The following is a 15,459-nucleotide window of genomic DNA, read 5'->3' as shown; positions in this document are numbered from 1 at the left end:
AATCCTTTTATCTGGTTTGCAAGTTTTCATACAGTTTTTAAATTGATGACAGTTTTCTTGTCACTGTAACTTTTAGGTGAACTGAGTTTTTTCTAATTGTTAATTCTTCTCTATCTTAATGTTACTGCTTATTATTTCAGACAGCATCAAGTATTACGATTATACTAGAAATTAGGTTAATATTAAATGTTTTAAGGATTTATTTACTTATGCAATTTTTATTTTGGTATGCAAGAATAAATGTCTGAATGTTAGGGATGATAACAGATTTAATACTTAAGAGATCTAACCATGAGGTTTTCTAAAAGCAGTAAAGAAACCATCCATCCATTCCTCTTGCCACAAATACTCAAATTACTTATCAATTTAAATATTTGGGTTAGTTCTATTCCTGAAGGTAATTCTTACTGGTTTGTTAATGGCTTCCTTCAATAGCTTTGCAGCTTCTTCCCAGTTATTTTGTTTGTTTTCTTCACAAATATTTAAAGGGGATCTTCCTTGTTGATCTGTTATGTGCTAGAAATTTTGGAAAAAAATACGAAGAAAAAAAGCATTACAAATATATGGCATTATAAGTGAAAATGTTATTCAATCAAAATTTCATAAAAAATAGACTTTTGTCAAGTATTAAATATTAACCATACTTAGCATATACTATACTTAAACATTACTTGATAAAGATGAAAGACTGAAAGCACTAATAAATGTGATTATTTTTTAAAAGTTCTGATTATAAGATCCAACAAAGGTTTTGTTTAAAATTATTTAAATGATTATTTCCCCCTTTAAAAATATGTATTAATACAAATTCTGGAAAAATGCATAGAAAATCTTTTTCCTTCTTAAGGATATTTTTTGAGGAAATACAGTATAACACAAAAAGAGGTTAAATTTTATGTATATGCAGGAGATGGATGATAGTGATGATTGCACAACAATGTGAATGTATGTAATGCCACTGAACTGTACATCTAAAAATGGTTAAAATGGTAAATTTTATGTGAGGTACATTTTATCACAATAAAAACAATTATAAAAGCAAATTTATACATAAATATTACTCATACTATATAGATGGTAAAATTTTTTAGTTGACTTCTCAAGTATACAATTGAACATTTTTTTTTTTAATTTTTTTTATTTATTTATTCATGAAAGTCAGAGAGAGAGGGAGAGAGAGAGGCAGAGGGAGAGAAGCAGGCTCCCCGCCTAGCAGGGAGCCCGATGCGGGACTCGATCCCAGGACCCTGGGATCATGACCTGAGCCGAAGGCAGACGCTTAACCATCTGAGCCACCCAGGCGCCCCACAATTGAACATTTTAATGTCATTACTTGTTATTCATTGTTTGAACATTAAAAAAAAAACTTGAAAATAACTTACTCTGTCAACTTCTGGATGGTTTAGGAGAATCTGTACTATTTCAGCATGTCCTCCTCCAGCAGCAAAATGAAGAGGAGAACTAAGCTGTCCATTTAAAAGATTTGGATTGCACTTTCCTTTTTCTAACAAAATGCGAGTGGCCTCAACTTTTCCATACCTATAAAAAAAAAGATAAAACTTACCCAAAAAAGTCATATGAAATGTTTTAAAAATTCAAATTTTAGATGATTATCTCAAAGAAATCTAAGATTTTTTTTTTTTTTTAGTAAGACATTGACATAAATGTTTTTAGTGCCTAGGGATTTCTTATGAATTCTTCTGGTTCAGTTCAACTGTTTCTGTTTCTCATCAAGTGGGAGGAAATATAACTTCAAATACAAGATAGAGCAGATGACAAAGAACTCCCCCCACGCAAAGTACAAAAATTATGAATTAGGGAGATAAAATTTTTAGTCAAAAATAGGTTTAGAATCAGAAACTTCATAATGCTTTCACTTAGGCCTGATTGTGATTTGCAAAATAGGCCCAAAGATAGAACTGGATATGTAGCTGCTGTGTTGGGCAGCTACATATCCAAAGATTTTTGTGTCTCCCACACTGCAGTATTTAAATACTTAAATATTAAATATTAAACATTTAAACCATAAGATACATAAGACCATAAGATACATTAATAAATCTTAAATATTAAAATTTAAATATTAAATATTTAAACCATAAGATACATGGTTTCTGCTCTAATAAAGGCTTACAATGTAATAAGAGAGGTAAAACAAAAACATGGGATAAGTTACATTATGCTGTAAAATTTAAGTAACAGTTTAGGATAGCAATCAACATAATAGGCACTATATATTTGTCAAGTCAAAACAGTATATAACTAATGCTTTTAAAAATGTCAGAAAAGATAGGACTTTAGTCTATGACTCCCTGAATTGATAGAACAATTTGAAGTGGATTTTAAGTAGGAAGGAACCAAAGAGATGTTGAAGAGAGGTAAAAATATTTTAGGTAGGGGGGAAAGGACTAAGCAAAGCAAGGACCCAGTAGAGTACAAAACATGTGTCGGACACAGTTGAGTCCACCATTTCATTAGAGCCAAAGACTTATATAAGGCTGCAATCTGAAGCAATGGTGGAAAAGTAATTCACTGTTTGTAAATAAATGGGTGGGAGGGGGGGAAAGGGGATAGGAAATTTGCTTTCAGATATGGTACATTTGAGGGGAAAATAATACATCTTTAGAAGTTATCTGATTTGCCATCAACTTTCCTTTCTTCCCCTCTATATACCCTTATACCCTGAACCTGCCACTTGTATGCTACCCTTTCCGGTTCATTTGACTTTTTGCTCATGTTCTTTGCTGAGATGTCCTTTTCTCCCTATCTCATTTTGTTTAGGTTAAATTCTGTTATTTCTCTGCAACAGTTTAAAATCTACCTCTTCTATAGTTCCACTACATGTAGCATGTTTTTTGCTTCTTTTATGGGACTTCTTTTATCTACTTTCACCCTTATTTTTATACATCTCTAATAGCCTGGAAATTCCTTGAGGGTAGATACACTGTCTCTGCATTCTCTAAACTGCCTTACAGACAAAAAGAGAGTGACTAAACTGTTCAGTAGGTATTTGAAAATGCAAGCTTAGTACTCAGGAGGAAGGCAAAGGCTTGGAGTATCTATCTGAAAATAAGCAAATTCATCTAACTGAAAAGAATTACTGTTAAGGCTGGGAGAATTTAGGACACCTGGGTGGCTCAGTCTGTTAAGTGTCTGCCTTCAGCTCAGGTCATGATCCCAGAGTCCTGGGATCGAGTCCCGCATTGGGCTCCCTGCTCAGCAGGGAGTCTGCTTCTCCCTCTGTCTGCCGTTCCCCCTGCTTATGCTCTCCCTCCCCTTCTCTCTCTCTCTCAAATAAATAAATAAAATCTTAAAAAAAAAGGGGGGGGTGCCGGGTGGCTCAGTCGGTAAGCATCTGCCTTAGGCTCAGGTCCTGATCCCAGTGTCCTGGGATCGAGCCCTGCATCAGGCTCCTTGCTCAGTGGCGAGCCTGCTTTTCCCCCTCCCTGTCCCTCTAACTCCTCCCCCTGCTTGTGCTCTCTCTCAAATAAAATCTTTTTTTTTTTAATTTATTTATTTGACAGAGAGAGACACAGCGAGAGAGTGAACACAAGCAGGGGGGAGTGGGAGAGGGAGAAGCAGGCTTCCCGCCAAGCAGGGAGCCCGATGCGGGGCTCGATCCCAGGACCCTGGTATCATGACCTGAGCTGAAGGCAGACGCTTAACGACTGAGCCACCCAGATGCCCCTCAAATAAATAAAATCTTAAAAAAATAAAGGCTGGGAGAATATGAAAAATGAGTATCTTAGAACAATGAAATGCATCTTGAAAAACAATCTTTCAGGACAGGAAAAGATACTTCTAAGCAATTCAAGTATTAAAAATAATATAAATGTACATTTTGTATGATGCTTTTAAGTTTTCAACATACTTTCTTATATAATTACTTAATATAATCTTCAAAACAACCTATAAGGCATGCAGAAGTATTTTTATGACACAGTTAAGAAAAATGAAGCTTGAACCAGGTAAGTAACTTGCTGAAGGTCCCATGGTTGCTGACTAGTGTTAGAATCCAGGTTTCTCAATCTTAGTATAGCAGTTTCCATACCATACCACATGCTTAGGTCACAGAATGGAAGCCAATATTTCAATAATGATCATGTAAGAGTAATATCTTGCATTCGTACTGACCTTCATTATAGCTCCATCATGCCCCTTCAACTCCAATTTGTTCTTAGAATGAAGGGGTTGGTCAACAGTATTAATGCTGTAGAGCGGTGAAAGAGATTAAAAACTCAGAAAAGTTTAAGAAGGTTCATGAAGAGTGAAAAAGAGACAACAGTGAGTGTGGCCCACTCACCTTTGAAGTCTGGCTGTGAAAGGAAGGAAAGAAACAGGACAGTGGCAGAGGAGGGAGCAGGGTCAAATTAATGTTCTTTTCAAGAGGAAGAGAACCATGTATGTTTGAAGGCAAGAGAAAAGAAAGTGCAGAGAGTGAATTTATGGTAAACAAGGATTTCTACTTGCATACCCCATGACAGGAGAGAGATGAGAACAAAAACGACAGAGAAGAAAGACATTTCCGATGGCTTCAATTTTCTTTGAAAATAGGAGGTAAAACTATCTGATGAGAGTAGAGAAAGGAAGTAGTGAGAATTTAAGTGCTTAAGAGGAGAAAGGTTCAGAATAGCTCATAGGGGAGGACTAAAAGGCTGACAGGATGAATGAGACGAAGAGGATAGACAGCTAAGCTACACTGAAGATGGGATAATTTGAAGGGAGTCCAATCATCATAGCTCTAAAACACTCTCTAGCAATAACATGAAGCCTAAAAGTAGGATCAGAGAGTGAAGACACTGATTTGAGAAAGGTCAGAGAATATGTGATGTCAGTGAAACATTTACTGAGTGGCTGATTAAGTTGCCCATATGGGGAGAAAGCCAACTTAAATAGTTTTGGAAAATGGTGATTCTAGTAAAGAATGGTTTTCAGGTACGTGGCCACCAATATGAGAATTTTAAAAGCTTGCAGCAATCTTAGGGGTTGTCCTCAAAAAGTGATCTGGGAAGCCCTAAGAATCCCTGAAATCTTTTCAGGGTATTCTCTAGATGAAACATATTTTCATAATAATATTAAGATGTTAATTATCCTTTAAACTCTTTTTTGATCGTAAGTGTACAGTGGGGTTTTCTAGAAGCCATGTGCCATATAATATTGCAGCAAATAAATGCAGAATCAGATGTGAGAATCCAGCTATCCTCTATTAAGCTAGAGAATAAAGAGATTTGCAAGAATGTAAAATAATACTATTCTAGTTAAATTTTTTTATTTTGGAAAATATGGTATTTTTCATAAAATTGTTATTTATGTTAATATGTTTATTGTTATTTTTAAATGAATACTTAAAATATTTTTGGGGTATAACTTCTAATATGTTAAATGACATTAGATATAATTCACATAAACAAAACTCTTTGGGATCCTGTAACTTTTAAGAATGAAAGGCGGTCCTGATACCAAAAAGTTGGAGAACCACCAATCTAATAAAACGCTCACTTTAAAGATGAGAAAACAGACCAAGAGGGGTAAAACATCTTGTCTAAACTTATAGTCTCTAATCTCAGTCTCTTAATGAGATGGCCTATTATTCCCCTCCTTGATCCTTATACCAATTAGTGAATAAAAGTACATTTCCAAGATAAAGTAATTTAAGTTCTTACTAAATGGTTAAATCAGTCTTCATTCAAATTCACATTAATCAAATGATCTGATTAAAAGTATTGCAAGGTGACCCATATTACTCCTGGTACATTAAACTTAGTTATTTCCAACTGACAAAATTAATTTTATCAAAGGATAAAACTCTTTTCCTTGGTATACTGTAGTAGTAAGATTTTCTAATTAAAAATACTATGGATTATGAATTTCAGATTTAGACATCAAAATCTTTAAATTTTTACAATACCTTAAAATAATAATAACAGCCAACATTTATTGAGTGCTTATTATGTGCCAGGTATCCTCAAAGCACTTATTTGCATTTTCCCCTTTAATCTTAAGAAATGTACTATTATTAAGTTCATCTCATAGATGAAGACAGGTCCTTAGAGACATTAAATAACTTGCCAAAGGTCATACTTTTAGGAAATGAGAGTTATTAGGACTGAAACCTAAGGACATTTCAAAGAACATTAAATACCATACTTCTGTTTTTATGTAATATGTACTTAAAAATACTACCTTTTTTTTTTTTTAAGATTTTATTTATTTATTTGACAGAGAGAGACACAGCGAGAGAGGGAACACAAGCAGGGGGAATGGGAGAGGGAGAAGCAGGCTTCTCACCGAGCAGGGAGCCCAATGTGGGGCTGGATCCCAGGACTCTGGGATCATGACCTGAGCCGAAGGCAGACGCTTAACGACTGAGCCACCCAGGCGCCCCAAAATACTACCATTCTTAAAATATAAGTATTACCATTCTTTTATTAGAAAATAACCAATGCCACAAAAAAGGGACAATATTAACCAAATACAAATTTGGGATTCCTAAACTAAAATTCTCTGCCTCTGTCTTCCCAATTCCACAGTTTACTTTTTGTTTAGCTCCAGGTAGGATATGTGATTCTTTCAGTACTGCTGCTACCAATATTTACTAGTAATCTGAAGAAACAACTATAAAGTTCAGTTTAAAAAGATTTAGGGTAACTCCAAATATGAGAAGAAAATTCCACGTTAACAGGAAAACAACTAAGAACACACATACAGAATAAAGGAGCCTATTTTTAAGGAAACAGGAAAAAATTAAGAGCATATTTCTTGAATAAAGGAGCCTATTTTTAGGGAAACAGCATATTTTTAAGGGAGAAAAGATGGATATTAAAAGCAACTATATTTAGCTACAGGATCACAAATTTTGGAATCAGTGAAATTAAAAGAATTTTGAGCTGAAAAGAACTCTAGCAATGATCTAATTAATGCCTTTACATATGGATAGATAGACTGAGATATAGAGAAGTGAAGTATCTTGCTAAATGTTGCTAAGCTAAGAAGTAACAGACATTTAACAAGCAGTGAATAATGTAGGCACTTCTTAAACTAGCCAAGGAAGATCACTTTAAACAATAAGTCAAAAGCAACTTTTGCATAAGAAATAATGGTAAATAACTTCATTACATCCCTTCTAGAGGATAAACTATAGCTGACAGTTAACTACTGCTATGAACACAAATATAAGAACTCAGATCAGCTGAGGGGAAGAGTTACTATCATGTGGGAAGAGTAGGAGAGCAAGAGCTACGATGGGCAACTAGTGGAAACAGCTAACCCCAATCTTGTGAGCTAATCCCTCTCATCTTAAAAAAAAAGAAAGAAAGAATGGCATTCATTCTAATGAAGGATTTTGGGAGTTTCTTGATGCCACAGCTTCCCCAAGAACTAAATGAATATTTTTCTAACATGATCAATGTCAAATCATAAGTAGTTACATCATATAAATTTTATAGTCAGGGTAAACAAACTTAATATAACTCCAATACAAAACAATAGAAATTACAAGGGTGAATGAGGGACCTAGTGCTGTATAATGATACTTTTCCCATGGGGCAGACCTTGTAATTCTGAACAGTGGTACATATAAACAGTAATCAAAGATCTAAATAGAAAGCCCGTAAGGCAAAATGTAGTAGAGAAAGGTGGCTGGAATGACAACAGTTCTGAAAAGAAGCACTAACATTTATAACTAAGGATTCATTCCTTCTAAGAAAAAAAAAAAGTAATCCATTTACCAGCATGCATAATGAATGGGCGCCCAGTGGTCACTATCTAATTGGTTGACAGAAAATCTTTCATTGAGAAGACGGTTTAGTAATTCTGAATCTCCTTCACAGGCACTTCGATGGAGAGGAAAGTCATCTACCCACTGTCGTTCCCTAATCATTAAAAACAGATAATTTTTTTTTTTAAAAAAGCACTGTTGAAATTCAAATTGTTTCAAAATAAACATGACATATCTAGAAACCCATATATCACTTAGCAGCTGCAAACTAAATCTTTTATGCAGTGGTTACATTGCATACTAACTACATATATCATTTTAAACAATATTTTAACATTATAATATAAGTTTTAAAAAAGCAATGTGGAGTAAAACCAAAACAGTACTTGTCTTCTGTGACACTGCTCATACTTCTCTGCCATTTTTCCTGTTTGGGAATTTGGATTTTTGAGTAGTCTGGAGCTCCTAGACCAAAGTATGGATTTATTACCACTTTATCTACCTAAAAAGGGAAAATAGAAAAAACAAAAACAAAATCCCCTTAAGAGCCTTAGATACTTGACTTTCATTGATAAAACACAACTAAATAAATACAACTAACTAGATGTCATCTTAACATTTACAATTAGTAATAGGTATATTTACTTTAGAAAAAAATTATATTTCAGATAAAATGTCTTTGAAATCAGAGCCAAAATTCATTCAACTCTTACCCGGTTTGTATATTGAAGATCTGATCCAAACAAAGGGTTGTAAATACAAGTATCTGCCTTCTCTAGGGCTAACATTTTACTCTTTATTTCTAGTGCACTGTAGCCCATATGTAGTGAGTTTTCTGTCTGACCTGATTCAGTTGCATATGCAGGGTTTATGACATTAGTTTTTATCCGCTCAAGAGGAGAAGGTCGGAATAAAGCTGGAATAAAGTGAGATTGTGCATGACGTTCATCTAACCACCTGGAAAAATAGAAAGAAGAGGTCACAGAAATATTTGTTCAAATATGAAGATGAAAAAAGACCATCAAACTCTGAGATGTGATACGTTCTAATATTACATTCAGATTTTTAAATTTTTAACTAGTGTTCATTAAGTACTTCATTTACTAATAATAAGTTTTGTTAATAGACACAGCAAACTATTTTTAAAATGCATATACCATTATAATAAACCCCTTTCAAAAAACCCCTTTCAAAAAGCATGAAGTACTTTTAAAATTAGAACCACTGAGACAGAGGTGACATTAGCTCTGTAGTTACAGAAGGACAAAGGCATGATAGGCTAAACAACTTGTTCACTGCTAAGAGTAACTCAATACTAAATCTATCAGAACTTGAGGAGCCGTGTGACCCAGCATCAGGGAAAACAGAAAGAGAACTTTAGTCATTCGCTTACTTAACTATTTTTTTTAATTTTATTTTATTATGTTATGTTAGTCACCATACATTACATCATTATGATTCACTGTTTGCGTATAACACTAGTGCTCCATTCAATACGTGCCCTCCTTAATACCCATCACCGGGCTAACCCATCCCCCCACCCCCTCCCCTCTGAAACCCTCATTTTATTTCTCAGAGTCCATAGTCTCTCATGGTTCATCTCCCCCTCTGATTTCCACCCCCTTCATTTTTCCCTTCCTACTATCTTCTTTTTTTTTTTTTAACATATAATGTATTATTTGTATCAGGGGTACAGGTCTGTGATTCGTCAGTCTTACACAATATTTAACTATTTTTTAAATTAACATATAGTGTATTATTTGTTTCAGGGGTACAAGTCTGTGATTCATAAGTCTTATATAATACCCAGTGCTCATTACAACACATTCACTCCCCAATGTCCATCACGCAGTTACCCCATCCACCCCTCCAGCAACCCTCAGTTTGTTTCCTAAGATTAACTATTTTTAAAGACATAATTAGTTCTATTAAAATAGTGGAGGAAGGATGGAAATAAGGGAACTAGTGCGAAGTAGGAGAGGATATAAAGGCAGTGGTAACTCAACTTGAAAATTTAAAAAAAACCCAAAAACGAAATCTAGTTTTATAACAAGGAATCTTAATTCTTTTTTTTTTTTTTAAAGATTTTATTTATTTGACAGCGAGAGCAGGAACACAAGCAGGGGGAGTGGGAGAGGGAGAAGCAGGCTTCCTGCTGAGCAGGGAGCCTGATGCAGAACTCAATCCCAGGACCCTGGGATCATGACCTGAGCCGAAGGCAGACGCTTAACGACTGAGCCACCCAGGCGCCTAGGAATCTTAATTCTTAATCCAGGGCAGTCTTTGTCATTTTTGAAAAAAGATTAGCTGTTGCAAGCAAACCAGGACAATCTTATCTTTGGGGCTTTTCATTTTTATATCGTACTTCAAAAACATAACATTATGTTACATATATATTATTAATTTTATTATTTTCTTCTGTTCTATCAGAGCTAATTTCTACTATGAACCTGTATTTGATTTATTAAAAAAATATTTTTAGTGGCATTTCTTACTTATCCAAGGCTATTAACATCCTTGCTGTAAGTGTAGCAAAATGAGTGCTGGATTCACTACAGACTCGCATAATATCTTGTAAGCAGTAAAAAATTGGGCATCCTGGAGTATACGTATATTTAGTATTATCTGAAAAAGAAAATGAATAATGGCATCATATAAAAGGTTTACAACTGCATGTTTTTCATTTAAAATTATATATTTTAAAAAGTAGTTAAATGTAACATGAATTCTTTTAGATTTGGATATAGAAAACCTTGATTAAATTGATGACCAGTTCTGTGACCTTATCCATTTGGAATTAGAAGACCTATATTCTTGAAGGATTGCAGAAATTGTTTCCTCTTTCTCTTCTTCAACAATATTGTAAAACTCTGATTAATAAGATTTCCAACACCATTTTAATATATTGTACTTTTTAGCCTAAGTATGGCTGGGGAAAAAAATATGTATCTGGAATGCTAGAGCTGGCTCATAAAATACATGTAAGTACCGTGTGAGCAGCAAGATGATGGCATATCCACACTGGGTCATTAATTTATCTTCAGTCTTATTGCTGCCTTATAGGAGGCCAGTACTCTAAATTTAGTTTCCAAAGTGGTTTTCATATCTAATACCTCATTGAATTCTTCGAGCACAATGAACTTAGTAGAAGCAGATACCTATCTTACAAATAGAGCTGAGGCTTAAAGAGGTGATTTGTCCAAAGGCACAAAATTAGTAGGCTGAAAGGTCTGCACTGAAATTTAGTATTTTTCAATTATTCCAGGATGTCAAAGGCTCAAATGAAATTTTTACATTAGATTTTTTATATATTACCAATGCTGTCAGGCAGAGTATTTTAGAACTATTATTAATACCTTCTTGTGCCAAATACCAGATAGGTCCTGATCATAGTCTGTTAATGTTCTAAAATACTGAAATATCTATTTCTAGTCATATCCTTTGAAAAATCCCTTATTATAACCTGAAAATTTTTAATTTCAATTATGGCTTCCCTCCTCACTTCTTTATTCTACTTTTAAAACCAGAAATAAGAACATTACTGTTTAGTCCAGAAGGCTGAATATTACTTTGAAATCAAAATACCTTTTTTTAAGTAATAAATTTCCTCATCTTAACTACTAACTGAAAAATAGGTATTTTAAAACAGTACTATAGTAGTAACTATGAATGTGAGTTACTAAATTCCTCAGTAGACTTTAACTTAGCATCAAAAGTACATAAAGATTCATAAAACTTAGACTTTACCTTTGACAACTGATGGAACAATAAATAATGCTGCTTCTCTGCCCATCTTCTCCCCATCCAGAGGAAATTTCTTCATTAGTACCACTCGCTTTCCTAACCATTTAAAAAATCAGTAAAGATAAAAATAATGGGCTTTTAAATTTTATAAATTTCCTTGAGAATTAGAAAAAAAATTATTTTAATTCCAGTGCAGTTAAAATAGTGTCGTATTAGTTTCAGGTGTACAATATAGCAATTAGACAATTCCATATATTACTCAGTGCTCATCAAGATAAGTATAGTTTTTTTTGTGCTCACAAAATTTTTTATTTTATATTTTATTTTATTTTTTAAGATTTTTTATTTATTTATTTGAGAGAGACACAGCAAGAGAGGGAACACAAGCAGGGGGAGAGAGAAGCAGGCTCTCCGCCAAGCAGGGAGCCCGATGCAGGGCTTGATCCCAGGACCCTGGGATCATGACCTGAGCCAAAGGCAGATGCTTAACAACTGAGCCACCCAGGTGCCCCTGTGCTCACAAAATTTTTTAAAGTTCTGCATGTTATAAAAACATCAAATGAAAGAAGAATGTGTAATATTTAAAAATGGATCAAAATAACAGATCACCATCCTCACTAAAGAAAACACGATTAAGAAAAAAAATCACTAAATAGATAAAGAAATTCTATAGAGGCAATTCACAAAAGTGGGCAATTCCAAATTTTAACAAACATTTTAGAAACACCATCCTCACTAGAAACCAAACAAAGGAAATTAGTAAGTAATGATATAGAATGTTTTAACTTGTAAAAGACGGCAATTTAAAATATAGGTACCCTGGAAGAATGTTTGCTTTTTCAGATATTGCTGGTAGAAGTGCATATGGCTATCTAAACTTTTGGAAAGGAATATGTCAGTATGAATCAAATACTTTAAGAAATACATAATAATAACGTAACCAATAATATTGTATAAATTTGAGTACATTTATGTTGAATGAGGTTTCAAAAACTATGAAGCCACATATATGCGAGTATATAAAAGTAAAATCACATTAAATGGAAACAATATCTATTCCCATAATTGGCTAGTATAGTGTACCTGGCATGTAGAATTCAGGCAATAAATATTTGTTGGATGAGTGACATATAGACATATTTTAGCAATGCACAGGACCAAAAAAAAAAAAGAGGCTAGAAGGAAAATATATGTTTATTAAATGCTAATTTTGCTTTAAAAAATCAATTTCATTTAAAATAAAAAGTAGCATAAGGAAAAAAAAAAATCACCCATAATCTCACCATACTAAGATAAGTATACTCTTAATCCCCTTCACCTATTTCACCCATCCTCCCACCCACCTCCTCTCTAGTAACCATTGGCTTGTTCTCTATAGTTAAGAGTGTTTTTTGGTTTGTCCCCCCGCCTTTTTTTGGGGGGGGAACTAGAAAATGTTTTAAAAGGCAGCATTAAGAGGAGTTAAAATATAGCCAATTTTATTATATGCCCTAATAAAAACTGTTCATTCTGATAATAATGCAAATCATTCTGTAGACAATGAACCAGTAGATTTATGGTACTGGTCTTGACTCACTAGAAGAGAAGCTTGCTTGCTTGCTTGCTTTTTTTCTTTCTTTTTTTAAGATTTTATTTGAGCGAGAGAGCGAGAGTGCGCGTGCGCGAGCACAAGACGGGTCAGAGCAGAGGAAGGAGGAGAAGCGGACTCCCGGCTGAGCAGGGACCCTGACTTAGGGCAGGATCCCACAATCCTGAGATCATGACCTAAGCCAAAATCAAGAATCGGAAGCTCAACTCACTGAGCCACCCCATAAGTTGCAAAGTCTTAAAGTTTAGTAGCCCTTCATTTAACATTCAACCTCCACCCTCAATTTCAGTTTTGTTTTTTTTTTAAGACTTTTATTCGAGAGAGCATGAGAGAGAGAGAGAGCGTGTGCGCCCGTGCGCACACACACAAGTAGGGGAGTGGGGCAGAGGGAGAAGCCGGCTCCCCACAGAGCAGGGAGCCTGACATGGGGCTTGATCCCAGGACCCTGAGATCATGACCTGAGCCAAAGGCAGATGCTTAACAGACTGAGTCACCCAGGTGCCCCTTCAATTTCAGTTTTTATTAAAATCTGATTGGGCTATGAACTACTGTTCTGAATTTTAACCTCCATTCTTAATCTGTTTTTCCTGATTTGGCCGCAAGGGGGATATAAATAAAAACCTACAAGTCATGCACTTTAAAACTTCTCATCTAGACACCTTTACCATTATTTTTGTCAACTCTTCCAATCTTCCCACTCCAAGATAGAGAACCTTGTTCCTGACCCAAGTAGGAATGTCTGGCTGGATGCCTTCTATGGACAAGTAGATAATATAAGAGTTCAAGCAGCTTCATTTATGCACAAATAATGGAGTCAATATTTTTATTATGGCCATTATTATTATAGCCCCCAAACAATTATTTTACAAATTGGACATTTGTAGAAAATATAAGTGTTAGATACAGAATAACAACTCATTTCAGAGGCAATTTCTTTTGTCTAACCCAAGGCATTGTCCCACTTAATCTTTCCTGCCTTGCTGCATCCCTAAACTCAGTTCTGATCCATTGCTTAACTGCCTACTTTGCAAATTATAGATGTAATGAGATTTTTTGTGGGGGATAAAAATAAAAGCACTGACTACAAGTTGGGAAATGAGGATTCTTGTCCTAACTCCTCCACTAATGGGAATACGATTTTAGCAGATAACAACTTATATGTGCATTTCCATTTACAGATGTGAAAATGACCGTATACCAACTCACCGGACCAATTTGAGAATTTCATTAATAAGTAAGTGTGGTGATGCTTTATAAACGATACACAGCACTACACAAAAAGGTAAGGCATAACCACTGCTATTATAAAGTCATTTGTGATTTTTATGTGATGCTTATATAAGGTATCCTATTACTCTATAAAAATATTTCATACATTACTCAATAAATAGGATAGTCAGGATCTGGTATGACTCATTAATATAACTAGTTAGTTTAACTTCTCCATTTTAATTTCTTTTATTAAAAGCTGCCAGAAAATCTTCTAAGAGTACTACCCCTTTCTCTGGGCCAGAGGACATCTTTGTTAACACTGACACCACTTTCATCCCCCTTCTGGGTGAATGGACCAAGTGACAGATTTTGGCTAATTGATAGCAAATTATGACTTGTCTGTCTTAGCTCAAATATATGATTTGGGTATATGTCTCAGGAATTTGATCTAAGGATATATCCTGGTAACTATAACAATTTAGCAACAGTAAAACAAGTCTAGATGAAAATTTTTCAGAAGGCCAAGACTGAGGGAGAAAAGACTGACAAATTTGTGGCATCCAAAAACAGCCTTTTACATGCCTGGATCACCCATAAGGAGAGTCCCCTTTTTAGCTAAGATCAATTTCTAGATCATTTTATTAAAAAGTCAACCTGATAATTAGGGAAAGGATATTCTCTTTGTGGGACTCAGAATGTGTATCAAGGATCTGTAAATTTATGCAGTAACTTATTATAATGTTGAGTTATAATGATTAGAGCCCCAACCATTCAGGCCCTATTGGGGAGGTTACCTATTGGAAAGGTAAAAAATGGTGAATGATAGCTCCAAAAATTATGAATCAGAGGCTTACAGTTCAGCTATCTCTATAGAACAAATACCCAAAATAATAACTTCAATCACAGGATTCAGCCCTATCTCTGCAACAAAAACAGACTCTTTACTGAAACAGATAAACTAGACAATCTCTAGAAAGATTAACAGAAAAAAAAAAAAAACACTAAGTTTTAAAAAAACAAAAGGTAGGCATAGAGAGGTATGCTTTACCTCATTACAACTGTTTTCAAAAGCTATTTGACTGAAATTAGCTTTAGCATCTTAATGATAATGTCTGAATAGTGGATACAGTTTATAATTTCTCTAACTTTTAACTGCTATCCACTTCTTATGAGGCTACAGCCTGAGAAAATTATCATT

General features: G+C 34.5%; 2 protein-coding genes across 3 annotated transcripts in view; one reads left to right on the top strand and one right to left on the bottom strand.

The window, feature by feature from the left end:
- KRIT1 (KRIT1 ankyrin repeat containing) overlaps positions 1–15,459 on the bottom strand; it is a 35,339-nt gene that overhangs the window by 12,847 nt on the left and 7,033 nt on the right. The window contains exons 4-10 of one of the 2 annotated variants that reach the window (XM_081800562.1): positions 11,465–11,557; positions 10,213–10,342; positions 8,431–8,674; positions 8,104–8,219; positions 7,728–7,871; positions 1,383–1,539; positions 409–516 (exon numbers count right to left, since the gene is read on the bottom strand). In XM_081800562.1, coding sequence (XP_081656688.1) covers positions 409–516; positions 1,383–1,539; positions 7,728–7,871; positions 8,104–8,219; positions 8,431–8,674; positions 10,213–10,342; positions 11,465–11,557 — 992 coding nt within the window. Of the gene's footprint in view, positions 1–408; positions 517–1,382; positions 1,540–7,727; positions 7,872–8,103; positions 8,220–8,430; positions 8,675–10,212; positions 10,343–11,464; positions 11,558–15,459 lie in introns of those variants that run through there. The other variant, XM_081800563.1, reaches the window with a different exon arrangement.
- Positions 1–15,459, top strand: part of LOC145716576 (uncharacterized) — a 94,320-nt gene that overhangs the window by 73,591 nt on the left and 5,270 nt on the right. The window contains exon 4 of the mRNA XM_081800577.1: positions 14,228–14,331. Within this exon, the coding sequence (XP_081656703.1) occupies positions 14,228–14,268 (41 nt within the window). The 3' untranslated portion in view covers positions 14,269–14,331. The remainder of the gene's footprint in view (positions 1–14,227; positions 14,332–15,459) is intronic.

This window comes from Leptonychotes weddellii, chromosome 12 (assembly GCF_054177405.1).
Source record: "Leptonychotes weddellii isolate Sample4059 chromosome 12, ASM5417740v2, whole genome shotgun sequence".
Classification (NCBI taxonomy): domain Eukaryota; kingdom Metazoa; phylum Chordata; class Mammalia; order Carnivora; family Phocidae; genus Leptonychotes; species Leptonychotes weddellii.
Note: the sequence above shows the minus strand (reverse complement) of the source record. Positions and strands in the feature narration are given on the sequence as shown.